Raw genomic sequence first — 24229 nt, 5'->3', positions numbered from 1 at the left:
ATTGGAAGTGGAGCAGGCGAGACTAGAACTGGCGCCCATATGGGATGCCGGAGCCTCAGCCAGGGCATTAACCCACTGCGCCACAGCACTGGCCCCATCTTTTTTTTTTTTTTTTTTTTTTTTTAAAAGACTTCTTCCATCCAGTGGTTCACTCCCTGGACAGCCACAACAGCCAGGTTCAGGGCAGGTCAAAAAAGCCAGTAGCCAGGAGCTTCTTTCAGGTTTCCTACATGGGTACAACAGCCCAAGGAATTAGGCCATCTTCTTCTGCGTTTCCCAGGCCATTAGCAGAAAGCTGGATCAGAAGTAGAACAGTGTCCATATGGGATACTGGTTTCACAGGTGACTACATTATCCACTATGTCACAATGCCAGCACCTTTCATCTTTTGTTTGCCTGTTTTTCTAATCTCTCCATATCAATCACTGGCTATTCAGGAAATTAAAACAATAGATGAATGGAAATGAATATGTGTCATATACCTTAGGTTAATTTAACTGGCCATATTGAAAATAAGAAATATCTCATTATATAAATATCTCATTATATAAACCATGCTTATACTTGATCAGTTCTCATCATTATTTAGTCAAAGTCCAGATTTTGGGGTGACAAATGAGGAGGAGAGGATTCAAAGTGTAAGGTCCTTGACCTCAAAAAGTTCACAATTTAATGGGAAATAAAAAACATTATGGAGACCTACACTGTGGTATAGTAGGCTAAGCCTCCTCCTGTAGCACTGGTATCCCATATGGGAGTTAGTTCATATACTAGCTGCTCCTCTCCAGATCCAGCTCCCTGCTAATGTACCTGGGAAAGCAGAAGATGGCCCAAGTACTTGGGTCCCTGCCACCTACTTGGGAGACCTGGAGGAAAGCTCCTGGCTTCAACTTGGCCCAGTGCTGGCTGCTATGGCCATCTGGGGAATGAACCAGAGGATAGAAGATCTCTCTGTCTCGCCCTCTCTCTATATAACACTTTCAAATAAATAAACTTTAAAAAATAAATAAATCTTTTTAAAAAAAATCAATAAAAATTATTCACCAAAGTTTGTCAGCCCTAGTAGCCAAAGTGATACACAGCTGTACACTGAATGTGATTTAGATGGTAACGATCAGATCAAATATTGATGACAAGACAAGTAGCAATGTCAAGGAGCCAGTAGCTAATACTTATATTCCAACTATAGTCATCTCTGTGGGGAGCAATCCGGACTAGACTAAGTTACTCGAATTAGGACTTATTCTATGCATCTGCTCTCCCACAATATGGCGCTGGGAGAGAAGTAAACAGCTTCCGCACAGCTGCCTCCAGTTCAACTAATAAACTGTAGGACTTGCTCCTGATTGGAGGAGAGCAGCGTACTCGGCGTGTGGGCAGCCGAGTTGGGATTGGCGGAGGAGGACTATAAAGGAGGAGAGGGACGGCATGCACCAGGAACATCTACGAGGAACATCTATGGGGAACATCTAGCTGAAGGAACACCTGTGCAGCCCCCGAGAAGAGCCGGCCGGCGGTGTGCCGCTCCCCTGCGGAAGTGGGGAATGTGGCCAGGGGGAACTGCCCTTCCACGGAGGTGGAAGGGATAGTAGCCAACCCGGGAAGAACCAGCAGCAAACCCGGGGAGGGCCGAGCAGACGAAAGAACAGCGCAGGGTCCTGTGTCGTTCCTCCACGAAGACGGGGAGCGACATAATGGTGCCGTGACTCGGATAGGAAACCTAGCTTGGATAGGAAACTTAGGACGGATATGAAACTTAGGAGGGAAGAAACGGGAAGAACTGGGAAAATACCGGAGAGAGAGACTAGCAAACAGCCTAGGGAAAAGCCGGACGAAAAGGGTGCCGGAAGAAGCTATTGAAAGCCTAGGCATAGACTCAGATACGGACTACGGGGGGAAGCTGGGAGAAATCTCTAAGGTCGAAAGGGAAAGTGAAAGCTAGAACAAACAGACTCGGACGCGGACTGTGGGGAGAGGCCAGGAGAAATGAGGGAGGAATATCGTTGGAGGAAAGCTTGGGGAAACATACCGGGTAGAGAAAAGTGTTAGGGAAATTGAAGCCGCGGGGGGCAGGCCGAGGCGGATACGAAAGCCACTTTGGGATTCTCAAGTTAGCCCGGGAATAGGGGGCGAAAAGTTGAAACCAGAAGCTGAAACGTGAGCCAGATTGGGATCCGTCTGATTAGCCCGGGGAGCAAAGGACGGGAAGCCAAATCATGGGGCGGAGACGTACGCTGGGTTGAATTCGCCAGGCTAGCCCGGGGAACTTGGATTGAATGCTAGTGGTGGAGACGCAAGCTACGCTGTGTTACTCGCGGAAGCCGCCGCGTGCAGAGAGAGCACGGGGCGTGAATAGATAGGGAACGCTGGCATAGGCCGTGGTTCAGACGCGAAAGGGTTAAGCGTGGAGACCGCGGAGCGCGCGAAGCCGAGCCGCGCAAAGCCGGGAAGCTGCGCAGACGAGAGAGGCGCGCGGGCTGAAGCGGCGCAGAGCCGGGAACCCGCCGGCGGGGCGAGGTGCCGGAAAGCCGCAGGGATAAGAGAAACAGAAGTTTGGAAGTGGAGTGAGAGAAATGGGAATGCTGGAAGATAGAAGTAAAATGGGAGAGGTAGGAATGCCCGGAGATAGAGAAATAGAGAAAAATAAGGCCTCCCCTCAACATGCCAATTAGAAGGCTTGGATTCGGTCTGCCCGATTAGTGAGGCGATGAGCACCTGGGCGGCTAGCAGCTTATGCGCCGCAGGTCGCCGAAGACAGGCACGAATTAACATCAGAAAGGCTTCCCCACAATGCAACAATTAGGAGGCTTGGATTCGGTCTGCCTGATTTAAGGCGGTAAGCGCCAGCAAGCAGCTCGACCAGAGTATGAGCTGCAGGTCACCGAAGATAGGCACGAACCAACACTAATAAGTCTCCCCCACAATAAGGCAATGAGAAGGCTTGGATTCGGTTTGCCTGATAGGTCTTGTAAGTCCCCTGCAGGCAGAGCAGAGCATGCGCTGCAGGGCACCGAACACAGGCACGCATCAGCGCCTAAAAACCTCCTCACAATGGCGAAGAGAGGACCCGGATTCGGTTTTCCTGATTGATAGGACTTGTAAGAGCCTGTGGCAACTCTAGCAAGTAGAGCAGAGTGTGTGCCGCGGGACACCGAAGACAGGCGCGTATCAACGCTAAAAAATAAAAAGAAAGGGGGATCTGTGGGGAGCAATCCGGACTAGACTAAGTTACTCGAATTAGGACTTATTCTATGCATCTGCTCTCCCACAATATGGCGCTGGGAGAGAAGTAAACAGCTTCCGCACAGCTGCCTCCAGTTCAACTAATAAACTGTAGGACTTGCTCCTGATTGGAGGAGAGCAGCGTACTCGGCGTGTGGGCAGCCGAGTTGGGATTGGCGGAGGAGGACTATAAAGGAGGAGAGGGACGGCATGCACCAGGAACATCTACGAGGAACATCTATGGGGAACATCTAGCTGAAGGAACACCTGTGCAGCCCCCGAGAAGAGCCGGCCGGCGGTGTGCCGCTCCCCTGCGGAAGTGGGGAATGTGGCCAGGGGGAACTGCCCTTCCACGGAGGTGGAAGGGATAGTAGCCAACCCGGGAAGAACCAGCAGCAAACCCGGGGAGGGCCGAGCAGACGAAAGAACAGCGCAGGGTCCTGTGTCGTTCCTCCACGAAGACGGGGAGCGACAATCTCTGATAATCATTTACATTAAATATAATTAACATAATAAATGACAAGGTTATCAGCATGCCCCATCTTCAGATGAACCTAGTTGTATGAAAATTTCTGCTGGCGCCGTGGCTCAATAGGCTAATCCTCTGCCTGCAGCGCCGGCACACCGGGTTCTAGTCCTGGTTGGGGCACCGGATTCTGTCCCGCTTGCCCCTCTTCCAGGCCAGCTCTCTGCTGTGGCCAGGGAGTGCAGTGGAGGATGGCCCAAGTGCTTGGGCCCTGCACCCCATGGGAGACCAGGAGAAGCACCTGGCTCCTGCCTTCGGATCAGTGCGATACGCCGGCCGCAGCACGCCAGCCGTGGCGGCCATTGGAGGGTGAACAAACGGCAAAAGGAAGACCTTTCTCTCTGTCTCTCTCTCTCACTGTCCACTCTGCCTGTCCAAAAAAAAAAAAATTTTCCGTAGGTCGGCGCCACGGCTCACTCGGCTAGTCCTCCACCTGCGGCACCGGCACACCAGGTTCTAGTCCCGGTTGGGGCACCAGATTCTGTCCCGGTTGCTCCTCTTCCAGTCCAGCTCTCTGCTGTAGCCCAGGAGGGCAGTGGAGGATGGCCCAAGTGCTTGGGCCCTGCACCCACATGGGAGACCAGGAGGAGGCACCTGGCTCCTAGCTTTGGATCAGCGTTGTGCGCCAGCCGCAGCGACCATTGCGGGGGTGAACCAACGGAAAAGAAAAAAATTAAAAAACCTTTACATAGATAAGAAGCAGAAGAGTATTCAAATATTTACTGAATACACTGATTTAATAATATTATTTCAGCACAATTACAAAACTATTTCTCTACATAATCAATTATAAATTTGGCAGGCTACATTCCTGATTAAAGTCTTAAGAATCAGCAGTGCCAAAATCTGAATACTATCCTTCAATTGTTATTTCTCTTGAATTAATTTTTAGAGCACTTAATCCAATATCTGGACACCCAACCCAGATACTGACTAGCTGGAAGGATAATATTGTCTTTCTCATCTCCCTAACAAGTCATTTCTATTGGTCCTTGCTCACATTAACAGTTCATTTTTCTAACAAAAGCTTACTTAGAGATAAGGAAAAACCAAACAGCAAATAATGTTTATTCCATCTCCTGCCTGCTAACCCCAAAGCATAAAATCACATCACAACTAAACCTTTCAAACCAGCTGTGATTTATCCAGTGACATGCTGCCACCTGGCCACAAATCACTGTAATTAATAGAAATTTAAAAAAAAAATCCAGTGTGCATTTTCAAATTTGGTTAAGTCAACTCAGCATAAATTTGTGTTCTTCCATATACTATGAACCATATTCCTAAGCCTATGCACCAACAATTTCCATACCCACCCATAAATAGATCTAATTTTGCAATGTTCAATCTACCTATCTTTAAAAAAAAAAAAAAAAAAGAAAGAAAGAAAGAAAAAAAAAAAAAACCCAGACCCTTATTTCTGAAGTCAAATGCCTTCTGACTGACTTGAGGGTAAAAATCACAGTATTTATAAGCATTATACAGAACACTATTCAGCATTGTCTCATAAAGCGGAATCTGAATATCCTCTACCCCTAAAGTATTTTAGATTTTGGGGCCTTTCCATATTGAAGAACATTTACAGAGATTATTGTTTCAGCATTTTAATCCAAAAATCTAAAATCTGAAATGCTCCCAAATCCAAAACTTCTTCAGTATAATGTAGTCATCATGTCAAATCACAGAGTATAGCCTAAGACCCCACCCAATCACACAACCCAACCTCTAACCCACCCAACCAGGGAGCCGGCCAGCAGCCTCACCCAGGCAGAGAATCCATTCAGCCAGCAACCCTGCCAGAACGTAGAGGCTGGTTAATAGACCCACCTCAATTCAGAGCACATCCAGCAGCCTTACGCGGCATCCAAGTACAGAGAGTGGCTGGGTACAACCAGAGATGCTGGCAGCAAGCCCTGTCTGCACCCAAACATTAAAACAGCTGGCCCATCCAGAACCTCATCTAGGCTGACTGCTGAATATCTTTACTCTCTTAAATGAAGCTGTACAGGATAAAAATGGTGGCCACTTCTTCAAATGCAGAGAAACCAACCCAACAATACAAGGATTATTACAAATTACAAGGATTACAAATAAGAAACATAACAAGATTAAAGGAAACTAATAAAACTTCAAAAACCAACCTTAAAGAAAACAGAGCTCTATGAACTGACAAAGAATTCAGAATTGCCTAGATTTGAATATTGCCAGCCTCTGACCCAACTGAATGTCTCAGCCAGACATGTGTGGACATGTGAACTGGACAACTTACATCCAGTGTGTCAGTAAAGTGGTGCAGTCATCTGTGGCACGATCTATGCCCAGGACACCATTCTGAGCTCTAGAATTCACCGCCATTGCTAGAAGCCAGGTGACCAAATGGTGTCAACTCCACCCCAAACCCAATGAGATCTGCTGCTCTTATTTCCCTTCCCCCTGCAAAGGTATAATAGGACCTGCTTCCTTCACATGTGCTCTCTCTCCAGAGCTCTTTCTTTCTTCTTCATCCTCTCTGCTCATCTCTCTCTCTCTCTTAACCTTCCCCCCTTTCTTCTTCACTCCTTCCCTCCAACCTATCAGATAAACCCTTTCCCTTACTCTGGTGTTTGGTATGTTTTGTGGTGACCTTACACAATGACTTACTTTTAGGAAAATAGTACAGCCCTGCACTGCCCAATGGCTCAGGAAATAAAACACAAATCCCTGCAGTATCCATCCCTGATTAAACAAATTTGGATGGAAAAATCTAAGACCTTAACTGTGCAATAAAGACAAAAATTATTAAGGCAATTAAGATAAAAATAAGGTGACAAGGACAACCTGTTTTGCTTTGGTTTTAGGAAAACATATTGTATCTTCAAGTTAATGTCATGCTTAGGGCAGAATGCCCTGAATTCTAACTCTCTGGGAGTCTTAGGAAAGGAGCCCTTTACCCAGCCCTGTATACAGTGGGCCTCCACAGTTAAGCTTCAAAAACTCCCTAGGGGGCTGGCTCTGTGGAGTAGCAGGTAAAGCCACTGCCTGCAGTGCCGGCATCCCATATGGGCACTGGTTCTAGTCCTGGCTGCTCCACTTCCAATCCAGCTCTCTGCTACAGCCTGGGAAAGCAGTAAAAGAAGGCCCAAGTCCTTGAGCCCTGCACCCAATGTGGGAAGATTCGAAGGAAGCTCCTGGCTCCTGGCTTTGGATCGGCACAGCTCCGGCCACTGCAGCCAACTGGGGAGTGAACCAGCAGATGTAAAACTTCTCTCTGTCTCTCTTCTCTCTAATTCTGACTTTCAAATAAATAAATAGGTCTTTAAATAAATAAATAAAACCTTCTAAGAAGGAGACAAAAGGCAAACAGCCCCTGCAGGGATCCAGGAAAGGGGGAATTCTGCAATTGAAGGAAGTGATGTTGGTTTGGGGGAGCCAGTAGTTAAGCCAGAGCCTGGCCTATTGCATTTAGGGACAAAGGAAGAGTACTTGGGGAATGATGGAAGAATGAGTTCTGGGCCAGAAGCACTGTGAGGGCAGGGCCTACTGAATTGGCTTTCGGTGGGGACACTGAGGAATGGGTAAAGGAAGGGTGATGATTCCTTACTTGGTAAAACCACACATTTCCGGGGCCGGTGCCGTGGCTCACTTGGTTAATCCTCTGCCTGCAGCGCCAGCATCCCATATGTATGCCAGGTTCTAGTCCCGGTTGCTCCTCTTCCAGTCCAGCTCTCTGCTGTGGCCCGGGAGGGCAGTGAAGGATGGCCCAAGTGCTTGGGCCCCTGCACCCCATGGGAGACCAGGAAGAAGTACCTGGCTCCTGGCTTCGGATTAGCGCAGCCCCAGCCATAGCGGCCATTTGGGGAGTAAACCAACAGAAAGAAAACCTTTCTCTCTATACTGTCTGTAACTCTACCTGTCGGAAAAAAAAACATATTTCCAAATAGTTGTGTTTCCCTGTTGCCTGAAAGTTCTACACTCCCCTGTATCATTGCAGGTGGCAGCTTAAAGGACTATACCAAAATGTCAGCACCATGTAATTCCTTTTAAATATTTATTTGTAGATACACAGACAGTATCAATGAGCACCCCTAGCACTCAGATTTTGAGCTCTCAATACCATTTTGTACTGATTCTAGACAAATGTCTACTTTCAGATGTGGAGAAAGAAACGCACAAGGTGAACACAAGCTGTTATGCAACAGATGAAATCTTTCAAATATTTATGGACCATATCACAAAGATACCAGCTTAAAACAGCTCCCACCGATGAAAGAAGAAACAATTTGTGCATTAGAAAGAGTGACTTTTGGGGGCTGGCACAGTGACTGCGCAGGTTAAAGCCACGACCTGCAGCATCAGCCTCCCATGCGAACCCCAGTTCAAGTCTACTCCACTTCCAATCCAGCTCCCTGCTAATGTGCCTGGGAAAGCAGCAAAAGATGGCCCAAGTGCTTGGGCCCCTGCCACCCATGTGGGAGACCTGGAAGAAGCTCTTGGCTCCTGGCTTTGACCTGGCCCAGTTCTGGCTAATGTGGCCATTTGGGGAGTGAAGCAGCAGCTGGAAGATCTCTTTTTCTCCCTTCTCTAACTCTGCCTTTAAAATAAATAAATATTTTTTTTTTTTAAAGAAAAAAAAGAGTAATTTGGGAGCCAGTGTTGTGGCACTGTGGGTTAAGCTGTTGGCTGAAGTGCCAACATCACATGTGCGGGCCAGTTCAAGTCCCAGCTGCTCCACTTCTGATCCAGCTCCCTGCAAATGTGCCTGGGAGGGCAGAAGAGGATGGCCCAAAGGTTTGGGTCCCTGCACCTATGTGGAAGACCTAAAGGAAGCTCCTGCCTCTTGGCTTCGATCTGGCTTAGCCAGGGTCATTATAGCCACTTGTGGAGTGAACCAGCGGATGGAAGATCTCTGTCCTTTCTCTCTGTCTCTCTCTCTCTTGCTCTAACTCTTTCATATAAAATAAATGAATCTTGGCCAGCGCCGTGGCTCACTAGGCTAATCCTCCGCCTTGCGGCGCTGGCACACCGGGTTCTAGTCCTGGTCGGGCCCCAGTTTCTGTCCCGGTTGCCCCTCTTCCAGGCCAGCTCTCTGCTGTGGCCCGGGAGTGCAGTGGAGGATGGCCCAAGTGTTTGGGCCCTGCACCCCATGGGAGACCAGGAGAAGTACCTGGCTCCTGCCATGGGATCAGTGCGGTGCGCTGGCTGCAGCACGCCGGCTGCGGCGGCCATTGGAGAGTGAACCAACGGCAAAGGAAGACCTTTCTCTGTCTCTCTCTCTCTCTCACTGTTCACTCTGTCAAAAAAATAAAAAACTAAAAAAAATATAAAAAAAAATAAATGAATCTTAAAGTTTAAAAATACACACAGGGCCAGCGCAGCGGCTCAATAGGCTAATCCTCCACCTGCGGCACCGGCACACCAGGTTCTAGTCCCGGTCGGGGCACCGGATTCTGTCCCGGTTGCCCCCCTTCCAGGCCAGCTCTCTGCTGTGGCCCGGGAGTGCAGTGGAGGATGGCCCAAATGCTTGGGCCCTGCACCCCATGGGAGACCAGGAGAAGCACCTGGCTCCTGCCTTCGGATCTGCACGGTGCGCCAGCCGCACCGTGAACCAACGGCAAAAGGAAGACCTTTCTGTCTCTCTCTCTCACTGTCCACTCTGCCTATCCAAAGAAAAAAAAAATACCCACAGACACAAACAACATTTCATCATTAGATATGATTGCTACACATTTTTTTATTTTTTTTTTATTTGAAAGTCAGAATTACAGAGATATAGAGAGGTAGAGACAGAGAGAGACCTTCCATCCACAACAGCTATGGCTGGGCCAGGTTGAAGCCAGGACAAAGGATCTTCTGGGTCTCCCACATGAGTGGTCAAGGCCAAACACATGAGCCATTTTCCACTGCTTTTCCTAGGCCATTAGCACAGAGAGCTGGTTCAGATGTAGAATACACACAACACAAACAGGCGTCCATATGGGATGCTGGCGTTACAGGCAGTAGCTTTCACCTGCTATGCCACAACACCAGCCCTTGTTATACCAATTCTTAACTATAAAACTTAGTCACTAAAAGAAAGAATTGGGGCCACCATTGTGTGGGGTGGGGTGGGGGGTGTTAAGCAGACACTTGTAATGCCTGTGTCCCATATGAAAATCACATAAATTTTTTTAAAGATTTATTTATGTATTTGAAAGGCAGAGTTACAGAGAGGATAGACAGAAAGATCCTCCATCTGCTGGTTCACTCCCCAAACAGCCACAGTGGGCAAGGGCTGGGCCAAGCAAAAGCCAGAATCCTAGAACTCCATCAAGGTCTCCCCCATGGGTGGCAGGCAGGGGCCCACGCACACATTTTTCTTTGCTGCTTTCCCAAGATCATTAGCAGCAAGCTGGATTGGAAGCAAAACAGCCTGGACTCAAACCAGTGTTCATAATGTAAAGCATCTTAGGCAGCAGTTTAACCTGCTCCACCACAAAGCTGGCCCCAAAATACATCTTCTAAAAAAAGTTAGGAGAGGATACGCAAAAGAAAATGTATACAATGACAAAAACCACTGTCAAAACTAATATAGTAACAAGACAAAGAAATAAATAGAATTCTACAATGAGTGATATGGTATCTGGCTTCCATATTTTCCCCAACAGAAAAACTAGGCAAATAATTACATCTTTTTGTTCCCCCCACTAATGCTGGTTCCCAATAAAACTGCTGATTCTTCCTGATCACAGCAAACAATTTCTTATGCTTCATGTTTCATTCACTCAATATGTATTTAATATGCCCCTATTATTGCCTGTTATTAATCTAAAAGCTAGAAAACCAGTACTAATAGAAGGGAAAAAGCCTTTATTTTTTTTTTTTTTTTTTTTTTTTTTTTGACAGGCAGAGTGGACAGTGAGAGAGAGAGAGACAGAGAGAAAGGTCTTCCTTTTTGCCGTTGGTTCACCCTCCAATGGCCGCCGCGGCCAGCGCGCTGCGGCCGGCACACCGCGCAGATCCGATGGCAGGAGCCAGGAGCCAGGTGCTTTTCCTGGTCTCCCATGGGGTGCAGGGCCCAAGCACCTGGGCCATCCTCCACTGCACTCCCTAAAAGCCTTTATTAAAATTAATTTTAGGTGCCAGCATTGTGGCATGGTGGGTTAAGCCACTGCCTGATACACTGGCATCCAATATGAGCAATGGTTAGAGCTCCAGCTGCTCCACTTCCAATCCAGCTCCCTGATACTCCTCCTCGGTAAGCAGTGAAGATGGCCCAAGTGCTAGGCCACCTACATGGGAGACTCAGATACAGTTCCAGGCTCCTGGCTTTAGACTGGCCTAACCATATGGGGAGTGAACCAGCATATGGAAGATCCCTCTCTTTCACTCTAATTCTGCCTTTCAAATAAATAAATCTGTTTGAAAAATTAATTTTATACAGACATAAAATACAAAAAAAAAAAAGAAATAAAAGTTACTGAGAATTCCTGGATAAAATGTATTATACTAGTTTTTAGAAAATAAGTCTACAGGTAGCTGACCATAGAAAAGAAGTAAGAACTGTCTTCTCTCTATATCTGGAGGTCCCACATCCATGATTCAACTAACTTCGGTCAAAATTACTTTCAAAAAATCGCATCCGTACTGAACATGTACAGACATTTTTGTCATTGTTCCCTAAACAATATATTACAAAACCATTTATATAGCACTTATACTGTATTAGGTATTAGTAAGTAATCTAGAGGTGATTAATACGTAATCTAGAGTATACACAGGTTATATGCAAATACTACAACATATATACAAGGAACTTCAATATCCTCAGATTTTGGTATTCCTGGGTTTCTGAAATCAGTGCTCCACAGATTCCAAGGAAAAGACTGTCTTGGACTATTCATGATGTACTTATTCAAACTATAGTTTTCAAAACTACAACATTGAAAACTTTATGTAGTTTTCCAAATACCTCCATATATATCATGTGATTGAGCCTCACATGCTATGAAACCCATCCTCATTTTATAAATTAAAAAGCGAAATGATGATTCAGGTTTTCAAATTCAAAAGAATAACTAGAACATTGTATTTTCTAATTCACTATCCAGAGTTCTGTCCATTACAATATAATCTCCCGTGGCAAAAGACACTACCTAAAAAGCTGATTAATAGGAGGCTAGCACTGTGGCTTAGCGGGTTAAGCCACCACCTACAAGGCCAGCATCCCATATGGGTACTTGTTTGAGTCCCAGCTGCACCACTTCCGATCCAGCTCCCTGTTAATGAATGAGCCTCAGAAAGCAGAAGATGGTCCAAGTACTTGGGTCCCTGCACCCACACGGAAGACCCAGAAGAAGCTCCTAGTTCTTGGCTCCAGATTGGCCCCAGCTCCAAAAGTTAAGGCCATTTGGGGAGTGAATCAGCAGGTAGGAGATCTCTCTCTCTTTCTCTCCTTCTCCTCCTCCCTCACCCTCTCCCTGTAACTCTGCCTTTCAAATAAATAAATAAATAAATCTTCTTTAAAAAAGTGATTAATGTATTAGCAGGATCCCATAAAAGTCCCCAAATTTAACTTCCTACTACAGTAAAAACTCAGTCCAAAGCATTTCACTTCTCCTTAGACGCTTATGGCTCAAAGCATGGTCCTCAGACCATTGGCACAACCTGCAAGTTTATTTGAAATGCAAAATCTCACACATCCCAGACCTACTGAAGCAGAATATACATTAAAAAAAAAAAATAGAGTTAGAGAGGGAGAGACAGAGAGAAAGGTCTTCCATCTGCTGGTTCACTCCCTAAATGGCCCCAATGGCTGGAGCTGAACCAACCTAAAGCCAGAAGCCAGGAGCCTCCGCCAGGTCTCCCACACAGGTACAGAAGCCCATCTTCCACTGCTTTCTCAGGCCACAAGCAGAGGGCTGGATGGGAAGAGGAGCAGCCAGAACATAAACTGGCACCAATATGGGATGTCAGTGCCACAGGCGGAAGCTTAGCCTACTACACCACAGTGCCAGCCCCACAGACTATACATTTCAGCCAGAACTCCAAGTGAGTTAAACACACACTAAAAATGGACAATCACCGATCAAAAACAGTGCTGTCCAATATAACTTTCTGTAACGATGGAAATGTTTTATACAAGGGAAGGGAAGAGAAAGGATCTCTACTATCAATGTGGCTACTATATTGGACAGGAGACCTGGAACATCTCAAACTAGAACTGTACCAAAATATAATTTCATTTTTAAAATTTTATTTATTGGGCCGGCGCCGCAGCTCACTAGGCTAATCCTCCGCCTTGCGGCGCCGGCACACCAGGTTCTAGTCCCGGTCGGGGCACCGGATTCTGTCCCGGTTGCCCCTCTTCCAGGCCAGCTCTCTGCTGTGGCCCAGGAGTGCAGTGGAGAATGGCCCAAGTGTTTGGGCCCTGCACCTGCATGGGAGACCAGGAGAAGCACCTGGCTCCTGGCTTTGGATTGGCGCAGTGCGCTGGCTGCGGTGCAGCCACAGTGCGCCAGCGGTGGCAGCCATTGGAGAGTGAACCAACGGCAAAGGAAGACCTTTCTCTCTCTCTCTCACTGTCCACTCTGCCTGTCAAAAAAAAAAAAAAAATTATTTATTGGGATGGGCATTTGGTCTAGTGGCTAACACTTGGGATGCCTCCAACCCATGTTAGAGTACCTGGGTTCAAGTCCCATCTCCATTTTCCATTCCACTTTCCTGATAGTATCCCTGAAAAAGAGCAAGTGATGGCTCAAGTACTTGGGTTCCTGTGACCTGTATGAGCGACATGAACCGCATTCCAGGCTCCTGGCTTTTAGGCTTATCCAACCTTGGCTGTTGTGGGCATGTTCATGGAGTAAGCCAACAGGTGGATCTCTCTGCCTTTCAAAGAAGTAAAAATTAATTGAAAAAGTCTGGGCCAGAAGGTTAAGCCTCCACCTACAGTGCTGGTATCCCATATGGGCACAGGTTCAAGTTCCAGCTGCTCCACTTCTAATCCAGCTCCCTGCTAATGGCCTAGGAAGGTAGCAGAAGATGGCCCAAATCCTTGGGCCCCTGCACCCACTTGGCAGACCCGGATGAAGCTCCTTGCTCCTGGTTTGGCCTGGCCCAGCACCACTGGCCACTTTGGCCTTTTGGGGAGTGAACCAGCAGATGGAAGATATCTCTCTCCCCTTCTCTCTCTGTATCTCTATCTTTCAAATAAATAAATCTTCAAAACAAAAAAAAAATCTAGGGACTGACGCCATGGTGTTGCAGGTAAAGCCACTGCCTGCAGCGCTGGCATCCATATGGACATCTGTATGGACACCAGTTTGAGCCCCGGCTACTCCACACCCAATCTAGCTTTCTGCTATGGCCTGAGAAAGCAGGAGGAGATGGTCCAAGTCCTTGGGCCCTTGCGCCCACATAGGAGACCTGGAGCAAGCACCAGGCTCCTGGCTTCAGATCGGCCCAGCTCCTGCCATTGTGGCCATTTTGGGAGTGAACCAGCAGATGGAATACCCTCTCCTCCCTACCTCCCTCTCTCTCTCGCTCACACTCCCTCTGTCTCCTTGCCCTCCCCTCTCTGCCTCCCTGTAACTTGTTCAAATAAATAAAATACCTTAATCTTCTGGGGGCGGGCACTATGGTGCAGCGGATATAGCCACCACCTGCAGTGCCAGTATTCCCACATGGATACCGGTTCGAGTACCAGCTGCTCCACTTCCAATCCAGCTCTCTGCTATGGCCTGGGAAAACAGCAGAAGATGGCCGAAGTCCTTGGACCCTTGCACCCACATGGAAGACCTGAAAGAAGCTCCTGGTTCCTCGTTTCATATCAGTGCAGCTCCAGCCATTGCAGCCACTGCAGCCATCTGGGGAGTGAATCAGCAGATGGAAGACCTCTCTCTCCCCCTCTCTCTGCCTCTCTGTAACTCTGCCTTTCAAATAAATAAATCTTCCAAAAAAAACTTCCGATTTTTCCACAATCTATGATTATTCTTAATAAAGCTCAAAAATGTAAACATTAGACATAAAAAACATGTTTCTGTGGTGGATGTTTGGAGTGATTAAGCCACTGCTTAAGATATCCACATCACATATCTGAGTGCCTGGCTTCAAGTCCCAACTGGGCTCTCCATTCCAGCTTCCTGCTAAAGTGCACGCTAGGAGGCAGCAAGTGATGGCTCAAATACTTGGGTCCCCATCACTCACACAGGAGACATGGACCGAGTTCCCAACTCCTGGCTTCAGCCCTAGCTGTTGTGGGCATTTGGGGAGTGAACCAGTAGATGAGAAATCTCTGTCTCTGTCTCTCTCTTTCAAATTAATAAAGTTTTAAAAGTCAATTTGTGGTTTTTTTAAAGATTTTATTTATTTATTGAGAGGTAGAGTTACAGACAGTGAGAGGGAGAGACAGAGAGAAAGGTCTTCCTTCTGTTGGTTCACTCCCCAGTCCACCACAACAGCCAGAGCTGCACCGATCCGAAGCCAGGAGCCAGGTACTTCTTCCCAATCTCCCACATGGGCACAGGGGCTCAAGCACTTGGGCCATCTTCTACTGCTTTCCCAAGCCACAGCAGAGAGCTGGATCGGAATAGGAGCAGCTGGGACTGGAACCTGCACCCATATGGGATGCTGGCACCGCAGAGGATTAACCTACTGCACCACAGCGCCGGCCCCAAGTCAATTTGTTTTTAAAAATCATTCTGAATATATTTTAGCAGCAGTGCTAACAGCTTAGACTAAGTGACTCACTATCAGTTGTACCTAACAGTCCACATAAGAAATGTCTCTCACTGTCAAATTGAAGTAGTAACATTTAGTAAAATACACATCTCATTCCTAAATCTGTTGTTGCCTCAGTTTTGGAAAATGTTTGTAACTCATGTATGAGGCACAATTCGAGATGCTTTTAAAAACCTCTAGCCCTGCAACTCCAAAAATAACAAGAAAACAACTCCTAAGAAGTTTGCCTTTCTAATCAAGCAGATATTGGAACTAAATTTCAGATTAGATAGCACATTACAGATACAGTATACTGTATTTACTAATGCAGCATGCCTGGCAGTAAAGGATTTCCTAAATACAATACAAAAAGCACAAACCATAAAAGACTGAAAAATTCAGTTCATTAAAATTACAAGCTTTTCTCACCAAAAAGAGATGATATTTGCAATTTTTAAATTAACAAATAATTAGTACCTAGAATATAAAAAAAAAAAAACTCTTAAAATCAATCAAAAAAACAGAAACAACCCAAAATAAAAAGTCAAGAAATCTTTAGGACCAGCATTGTGGCACAATGAGTTAAGCCGCTGCCTCCAATGCAAGCATCCCATATGGAAGTCCCCACTGCTCCAGTTCTGATCCAGCTCCCTGATAATGCACTTGGGAAAGCAGCAAAAAATGGCCCAAGTCCTTGGCCACCTGCACCCATGTAGGAGACCTGGATGAAGTTCCCAGCTCCTAGCTTTGGCCTGGCCCAGTCTCTTGGCCACTGCAGCCGTTTGGGAGTGAACCAGTGGATGGAAGATCTTTCTCTGTATCTCTCCCTCTGTAACTCTGCCTTTCAAATAAAATTTAGGAAAACAAAAGGAATTGGCACACTTCACAGACAGAAAATGGCCAGTGAATATCCATAAAGGTGCTCAGCTTCAAAAAATGATAATAAAAGCACCACAGATATCATCTGAAATCTACCAAATTAGAAAAAAATCTAAGGACTGGCACTGCGGCTCACTAGGCTAATCCTCCACCTGTGGCACCAGCACCCTGGGTTCTAGTCCTGGTCGGGGCACCAGATTCTGTCCTGGTTGCTCTTCTTCCAGTCCAGCTCTCTGCTGTGGCCCGGGAAGGCAGTGGAAGACGGCCGAAGTCCTTGGGCCCTGCACCCGCATGGGAGACCAGGAGGAAGCACCTGGCTCCTGGCTTTGGATCGGCTCAGTGTGCTGGCCATAGCGGCCATTTTGGGGGGGTGAACCAACGGAAGGAAGACCTAGGAAGGAAGGAAGGAAGGAAGGAAGGAAGGAAGGAAGGAAGACCTAGGAAGGAAGGAAGGAAGGAAGGAAGGAAGGAAGGAAGGAAGGAAGGAAGGAAGGCAGGCCTAGGAAGGAAGGAAAGAAGACCTAGGAAGCCCAAGGAAGGAAGGAAGGAAGGAAGGGAGGGAGGGAGGAAGGGAGGAAGGGAGGAAGGAAGGGAGGGAGGGAGGGAGGGAGGAAGGAAGGGAGGAAGGAAGGAAGGAATCTAAAAGTCTGACAATATCAAGTCTTGGAGAAGAAGTTAAACACTCCACACACTGCTAGCTCTTGACTCAGTAACCACAAGATTTACAATTACCACAAGCCAAATCAATGACTCACATACTGGAAGTGTACACTAAGCAGTAAATAACTCAGAGACCAATCCAGCATTCTGAGAACACATGCAGATACTTGCCAAGCACAAGTTCTGGCACCTAATGAACTGGGTCCAATTTGACTCAGCAATAAGAGAGGTTCCCAGTCTGACTCAGCAATACAAAAAATCTTGCAGTGCCTTATCCAGTTTATCCAGTTTATTTTGTTAAGTACAAAGCATTCAAGTATTCATTTCCTCCTACAATACTGATGACATCACAAATGACTAAAATTTCAATAAACTATCATTCCAGTTACACTACTATTTCAACTGAGAACAAGTAGTTTAAAATCGTATTATTTGGGACAGGTTTTTGGCATAGCTGGTGGAAATCCTGCACCCATGTCAGAGTAACAGGTTTGGGGTCCCAGCTCCACTTTTTTTTTTTTTTTTTTTTAAGATTTATTTCACCTATTTGAAAGGCAGAGTTACAAGGGTTGGGGTGATCTTCCATCCCCTGGTTTACCCCCTAAATGGCCCCCTGGTTTACCCCCTAAATGGCCCCACTCCCCCAAGCCAGGAGCCAGGAGCTTCATCTGGGTCTCCCATGTGGGCAGCAGGAGCCCAAGGACTTGGGTCATCCTCCATTAGTTTCCCAAGCACATTAGCAGGGAGCTGGATCGAAAATGGATCAGCCTTGAACCAGCAACCCCATGGGATGCCAGTGTCACAGGCCATGGCTTAACCCATTATGCCACAAACACAGGCCTCTCTGGCTCCACTCTCAATTCTAGCTTTTTGCTGGTACACACGCTATGAGGTAGAGACCATGCATGGCTCAAGTACTTGGGTCCCTGCCACCCAAGTAGGATACCCAGACTGCATTCTGGGCTCCTGGCTTTTGCCTGGCCCAGAACCAGCTGTTGCAGGCACTGGGAAACAGGCATGGATAGAAGCTCTCTTTCACACTCTGTCTCTATCTTTTAAATAAAATGAAATAATTTTTTTGGTACTTTTTTTTTTAAAAGATTGTACTAAACTCATTTTAAAATAATAAAATCAAATGCCATTATTTGTGGCCAATGCTGTGGCGCTGTGGGTTAAAACCCCCAGCCTGCAGCGCCAGCATCTGCTCCACTTCTGATCCAGCTCCCTGCTAATGTGCCTGGGAAAGCAGTGAGGACGGCCCCAGCACCCATGTGGGAGATCTGGAAGAAGGTCCTGGCTCCTGGCTTCAGATCAGCCCAGCTCTGGCTGTTGTGGCCATTTGGGGAGTGAACCAGCAGATGGAAGACCTCTCTCTCTGTCTCTACCTCTATCTGTAACTCTGCCTTTGGAACAAATAAAATAAATCTTTTTTAAAAAAAAGTCATTATTTCAAAACTAGTGACTAGATTTTACAGGAATTAGAATGGCCCTGTGAACACCTAAGGTAGGCAAAAAGGTATTAACAAATGCAGTAACAGCATTGAAGTTAGATGGATCTGCATTCAAATTCAGACTCTATGGGGGGCATTTAGCACAGCAATTAAGAAGCCATTTGGGGCCAGCTCCGCTGCTCACTAGGCTAATCCTCTGCCTTGCGGCGTCAGCACCCAGGGGTTCTAGTCCCGGGTCGGGGCGCCAGATTCTGTCCCGGTTGCCCCTCTTCCAGTCCAGCTCTCTGCTGTGGCCAGGGAGTGCAGTGGAGGATGGCCCAAGTCCTTGGGCCCTGCACCCCATGGGAGTCCAGGAGAAGTACCTGGCTCCTGCCATTGGATCAGCGCGGTGCGCTGGCCGCAGCGGCCATTGGAGGGTGAACCAACGGCAGAGGAAGACCTTTCTCTCTGTCTCTCTCACTGTCCACTCTGCCTGTCAAAAAATTAAAAAAAAAAAAAAAAGCCATTTTGGATATCTGCCCTCCATATCAGAGAGCCTGGTTCAAGTTCCAGCTCCTCTGCTTCAGATCCAGCTTCACATTAATGCAGTCAGAAGGAGAGAGATCTTCCAACTGCTGGTTCATTTCCCAAATACCCACAACAGCTGGAACTGAGCCAGGCCAAAGCCAGGAACCAGGAATTCAATCTGGATCTCCCACGTGGGTGGCAAGGACCCATATCTGCTGCCTCCCAGGGTATGCATTAGCAGGAGCTGGAAATGCCAGCAGAGCCAGAACTCAAATCCAATGCATTCTTATAGGCACTGGGCACCTTAACTGCTAGATCAAACTCCTGTCCTTATTTTCCAATATTACAGGAGACTGTGCTTTATCATTTGAAAGAGTAATAATCTACCGTCTTCCTTTTTAATTGAAAGGTCTTTTCCTATAGGAAATTATGGAAGTGGGTACTATGGCACAACAGGTTAAGCCATTGCTTGGGATGCCTGCATTCCATATCAAAGTGCCAGTTTAAAGATGGGCTACTCCCTGCTTCCTATTTAGCTTCCTGCTACTGTGCTTAGAGGTAGCCAGTGAAGGCTCAAGTGCTTGGGCCCATGCCACCCATGCAGCACCCAGGTGGAGTTCTTGGCTCCTGGCTTCAACCTGGCCTAACCCCAGCTGTTGCAGGCATTTGGGGAGTGAACCGGCAGATAAGAAACTCTGTGTCTCTCCTCTCTGTTGCTCTGCCTTTCAAATAAATAACCCTTTAAAAAAAACACTCAATAATATAATTTTAAAAAACAGAAAAAAAATTGTAATACTGGCATCTACACACTGGACTAATGACAACACATTAATAATATTCAGAATATTTGACAAGAATTTGAGTCACTGAATTAAAACTTCAGGGATCCTAATTTTAAATACCATATCAAGAGAACAAAAGACAAAATACACAAGTGACATTTCCCATACAACCATTGTTGGGATTTGTCTACAGACCTAGCAACATCAGCATACTGTTATTTTCCTCTTCAAAATCACGACAAAAACCAAATCTTTCAGATACACGATGATAAAGTGACATGTCTCAAATACTAAACAAAAGAGAAATTAAGGAAGTCTCTATATCCATATGCTTAATTTTCTTCCTGTGTTTTCTAGAATAGCACTTTTTTCCCCAATGAGGCCACAGCAGGTTAGTAAGATATCTGCTCACTAAAGAAACATTAATTTTCCCATTTCAATGACAATGATTTTTAGTAACTTAACACAGAGTAGGTATTAAATAACAGAAGACTGAAAAAAACTGAATTTATGTAATTCAACTTACACTAAATTAATACAAAGTAATTCTTTCAGATTTATCATTTCACATGCTTTGCTGCAAGATAATATAGATGCTTTCAGTTTAACTAGGCTAAGGACACTAACTAGAATGACCTATCATTAAATTCTAAGAGCACTGTTTTCCCTTGATCAAATCCGATGATACTCCGAAGGGATACATTCATCATATTTAAATTCTCAAATACTAATAACTAAGCTGAGGAAAGTGACAGAATATTAGCATGTGGTCTTAGAATATAATGTTTGATAGCTAACCAAATTATCAAATCTAGTATTGCAACATGACAGGGTTTCTAAGAAGTCTCGAAATTTTATTTGGTTCACACAAAATGTATTTTCACGCCCAGCCACACTTTGAGGAGACTCGTCTGGAAACAATTACGTGTGGCAACAACATAAGGGTCAGAGGTCACTGATACAGATCACATAAATCATCTATAACTTGGCTTCACGAGGATGTGAGCCTGTTCTCTGTGGCCAAGGTGGACTACGGGTAAGTCTCCACCCAAGGAACAAACACAAAAGGCAAGCTAAACATATCTGGAGAAGACCAGACAATGCCAATGACCTCCCCAAAGAGCGCTCGCTTCTGGTCTGGTCTCCTCTCTCTCTCTCTCCCTAATCTCACGGGCTCGGGAAGAACTAAATCTGCGGCTGACAAGCCCAGCTCACCCTCAACTCCCCGTCACTCACCTCCCTTACCCGAGCTCCCCCTCTCTAACACCCTCTACTTCCCACCCAGCTCTAACTCCTGCCGGAAAGGCGTCTTCTGTACCTATCTCCCAGTAGTAAATTAGTCCCCCCAATCCGAACTCACTTTCCCACACCGCATCTGCCCTCTGCCCCTTCAACTCTGGTCCCCTGACTCTGACCCTTCTCCCAGAATCCTCGCCGACTCACCGATCTCCAGCCCTTTTCCCCTTCCACCCCTAGCTCTAGCTCCTTGCATTCCTCTCGGGTTCCAACCCCTTTCTCTGGTTCCTCCCGCGTCGGTCTCCGGTCCCGGCCCCCTCCCCCAACTCCGCCCCTCTTCCCCCCTCCCCCAGAGGAGCAGAGGGAGGCCCCCTCACCTGAACGACGCCGCCGCCGCCGCCGCCGCCGCCGTCCCAGAAGCCCAAAGGTGCTGGCGCCGGCCGGCCTCCCAGGCTCGGTTCCTGCTGAGCTCCCGACGACCCCTAGGAAAAGCGAACGCTACCACTTCCAACTCTGCCCGCCCCGGGCCAGGCCGTCACCGTAGCCACCGCCAGTTCCCCAGCCGCCATGTTGAAGTCCTACTTCCCTCCTCCTTCCCCTCTCTGATCCGCCCCTATGGGCGTCTGACGTCATGGCGCCGCGCTCCACCCGCCCGGACCAATGGGAGGAGCCGACGGTGACGTAACTAATCTCTAGTCTAGCGCTGAACAACTCCTGCAACCTGGAGCATTGCAATTGGAAAGGATGAACCCTGCTGACCCAAGGGGCAGGAGGAAAGGAGGAGGTCACTGACAGGGTAAGAGTCGAGACGAGCAAGCAGGGAAAGGCCCGGAACCCTATTGCGAAAGGACGCGCAAAGACTTAGCAAATGAAAAAAAATTATTTCACCTATATACAGTAAATTTTAAAATAATCACAGTTCAGGGGCCAGCACTGTGGCTAGCGGGTTGAGCAGTGCCGGCATCCCATATGGGTGCCAGTTCGAGACCCGGCTGCTCCACTTCCAATCCAGCTCTCTGCCTGGGAAAGCAAAGTTGGCCCAACTCCTTGGGTCCCTGCACCTGCTTGGGTCCCTGACTCCTGGCTTCGGATCAGCTCTGCTCTGGCCGTCGCGGTCATTTGGGGAGTGAACCAGCGGATGGAAGACCTCTCTCTCTCTCTCTCTCTGCCTCTCCTCTCTCTGTGTAACTCTGACTTTCAAATAAATAAATAAATCTTTTTTAAAAAATAATCACAGTTCATTAGAACCATAGTAGTATAACATTATAACAAAGGAAAGAAAGAAAGGGAGAGATGGGAGAATAGCATTATATTCTTAGAATTATATCTGAACTACATTGGATTTGTTCTCTTTGTATTAATATCACATTAACATAAAAAATCAGATGGTTAAAAAAAAAAGAAGCTGTCTCAGCCAAGAGTAACCTAAGGAGATATGATAAACTAAATGTAACCTGGTTTCTTGTATGGGCATCTAGAATGGAAAAAAAGACATTAGATAAAATTTAAGAAATCTGAGGGGCCAGCGCCATGGTGAAGTAGGTTAATCCTCCACCTGCAGCGCTGGCATTCCATATGGGAGCCGATTCTAGTCCTGGCTGCTTCTCTTCCAATCCAGCTCTCTGCTATGGCCTGGGAAAGCAGTGGAAGATGGCCCAAATGCTTGGGCCCCTGCACCCATGTGGGAGACCCAGAAGAAGCTCCTGGCTCCTGGCTTCGAATAGGCACAGCTCTGGCCATTGTGACCAACCTGGGATTGAACCAGCAGGTGGAGGACCTCTCTCTCTGCCTCTCCTTCTCTCTCTGTGTAACTCTGACTTTCAAGTAAATAAATAAATCTTTAAAAAAAATAAAAAATAAGAGGAGAAATGGTGAAGGATATGTCAATTTTGGGAGGTTTCTTAACAAATTAGAAAGAGCTCAGGCTTAGTAAACTGCTGAGAGATGTAATGAGTTCAGCTGGCTAAACAGAGAATAAGACAATAACGGCAAAATCTTCTGAAGACATGGCAGAGGGGAACCTTGGACTCTGCGATTGGGAAAGAGATTATGAATATATACACGTGTAGCATATTGTTACTCCTTGAACAAATAGACTTTTCAGGTATTTGTTTAGCAAATACTGAGTACCTGAAGAATACCAGGCATTTTCTTTCTTTCTTTCTTGAGGTTTATTTATTTAGTTGAAAGGCAGAAAGAGAAAGAAAGAACACTTCTATACACTGGTTCATTCATCGAATGGCCACAATGACCAGAGTTGGGCCAAGATGAAGCCAGGAGATTCTTCCAGGTCTCCCAAATGGATGGCAGGGCCCAAACACTTGGGTCATCTTCTGCTACTTTTCCCCCCGGCCCATTAGCACAGAGCTGGATCAGAAGTGGAGCAGCCGGGACACCAACTGGAGTCCCTATGGGATGCCGACATCGTAGGCGGTGACTTTACCTGCTACTCCACTCTGGGTAAGCACTGGAGATATAAAATAGGCCAAAAAATGTCTTTTTTTAAAGATATATATATTTATTTATTTGAAATGCAGAGTTACAGGAGGGAGAATTACAGAGATGGAGAGAGAGAGCTTCCATCTGCTGGTTCATTCCCTAAATGGCTGCGATAGGCTGTCTGCTGCTGCTTTTCCCAGGTGCATCTGCAGGGAGCTAGACTGGAAGTGGAGCAGCTGGGACTTAAACCAGCTCCCATATGGGATGCCAGCACTGCATGTGGAGGCTTTACCAGCTGTGCCACAGCACTGGCCCCAAAATCTCTGCTTTCATGAAGCTTACATTCTAGAGGAAGCTAACTAGCAGATAATGGTGATATGTGCTAAGAATAAAGCAAGGAAAGAGAGAACAAAAGTATTTGTGGTTGAAATTTAGAAAAAGTAGCCAAGTAAGTCCTCACTAAGACTTCATTGAGGTCAGGCTTTTGGCCCAGCACCATAAGTTACCACGTGAGATGCCCACATATTTTGTCAGCGTGCGGGATTCCAGTCCCAGCTATTCCACTTGCCATTCAGCTTCCTGCTAATGCCTGGGAAGCACAGGATGATGGCTCAAGTACTTGAGTCCCTACCAACCATGTAGGGGATCTGGGTGGAGTTTGGGCTCCTGGTTTTGGCCTGACCCAGTCCTAGATATTGTAGTCATTTGGGAATGGCTTCCATTATTCCAGTGAATGGAAGATCTTGTCTGTCTATCTCTGGTCTGTCTTTTCCCCCCACCATCTCTTTGCCTTTCAAATAAAATGAAAATTAAGAAATAAAAGACTTGACTGAAAGGTAACATTGGAGTAAACA

The 24229-nt window shown here is 46.7% G+C and overlaps 1 protein-coding gene across 9 annotated transcripts in view; it reads right to left on the bottom strand.

The window, feature by feature from the left end:
- The window catches only part of UBAP1 (ubiquitin associated protein 1), a 128934-nt gene that overhangs the window by 54096 nt on the left and 50609 nt on the right, over window positions 1-24229 (bottom strand). The window contains exon 1 of one of the 9 annotated variants that reach the window (XM_070053447.1): window positions 21314-21557. The exons of 3 other annotated variants lie outside the window; for them this stretch is intronic. Coding sequence is in view for 1 of the 6 variants with exons in the window: in XM_070053456.1 (XP_069909557.1) it covers window positions 21144-21192 (49 nt within the window). In the remaining 5 variants the exon portion in view is untranslated. Of the gene's footprint in view, window positions 1-21143; window positions 21215-21313; window positions 21558-24229 lie in introns of those variants that run through there. 5 more of the 9 variants (XM_070053449.1, XM_070053461.1, XM_070053457.1 and 2 more) reach the window with 5 other exon arrangements.

The sequence above is a fragment of the Oryctolagus cuniculus genome, chromosome 1 (genome assembly GCF_964237555.1).
Source record: "Oryctolagus cuniculus chromosome 1, mOryCun1.1, whole genome shotgun sequence".
Taxonomy (NCBI): Eukaryota; Metazoa; Chordata; class Mammalia; order Lagomorpha; family Leporidae; genus Oryctolagus; species Oryctolagus cuniculus.
The sequence above is the reverse complement of the archived record's forward strand: the minus strand, read 5'-3'. Positions and strand labels throughout refer to the sequence as shown.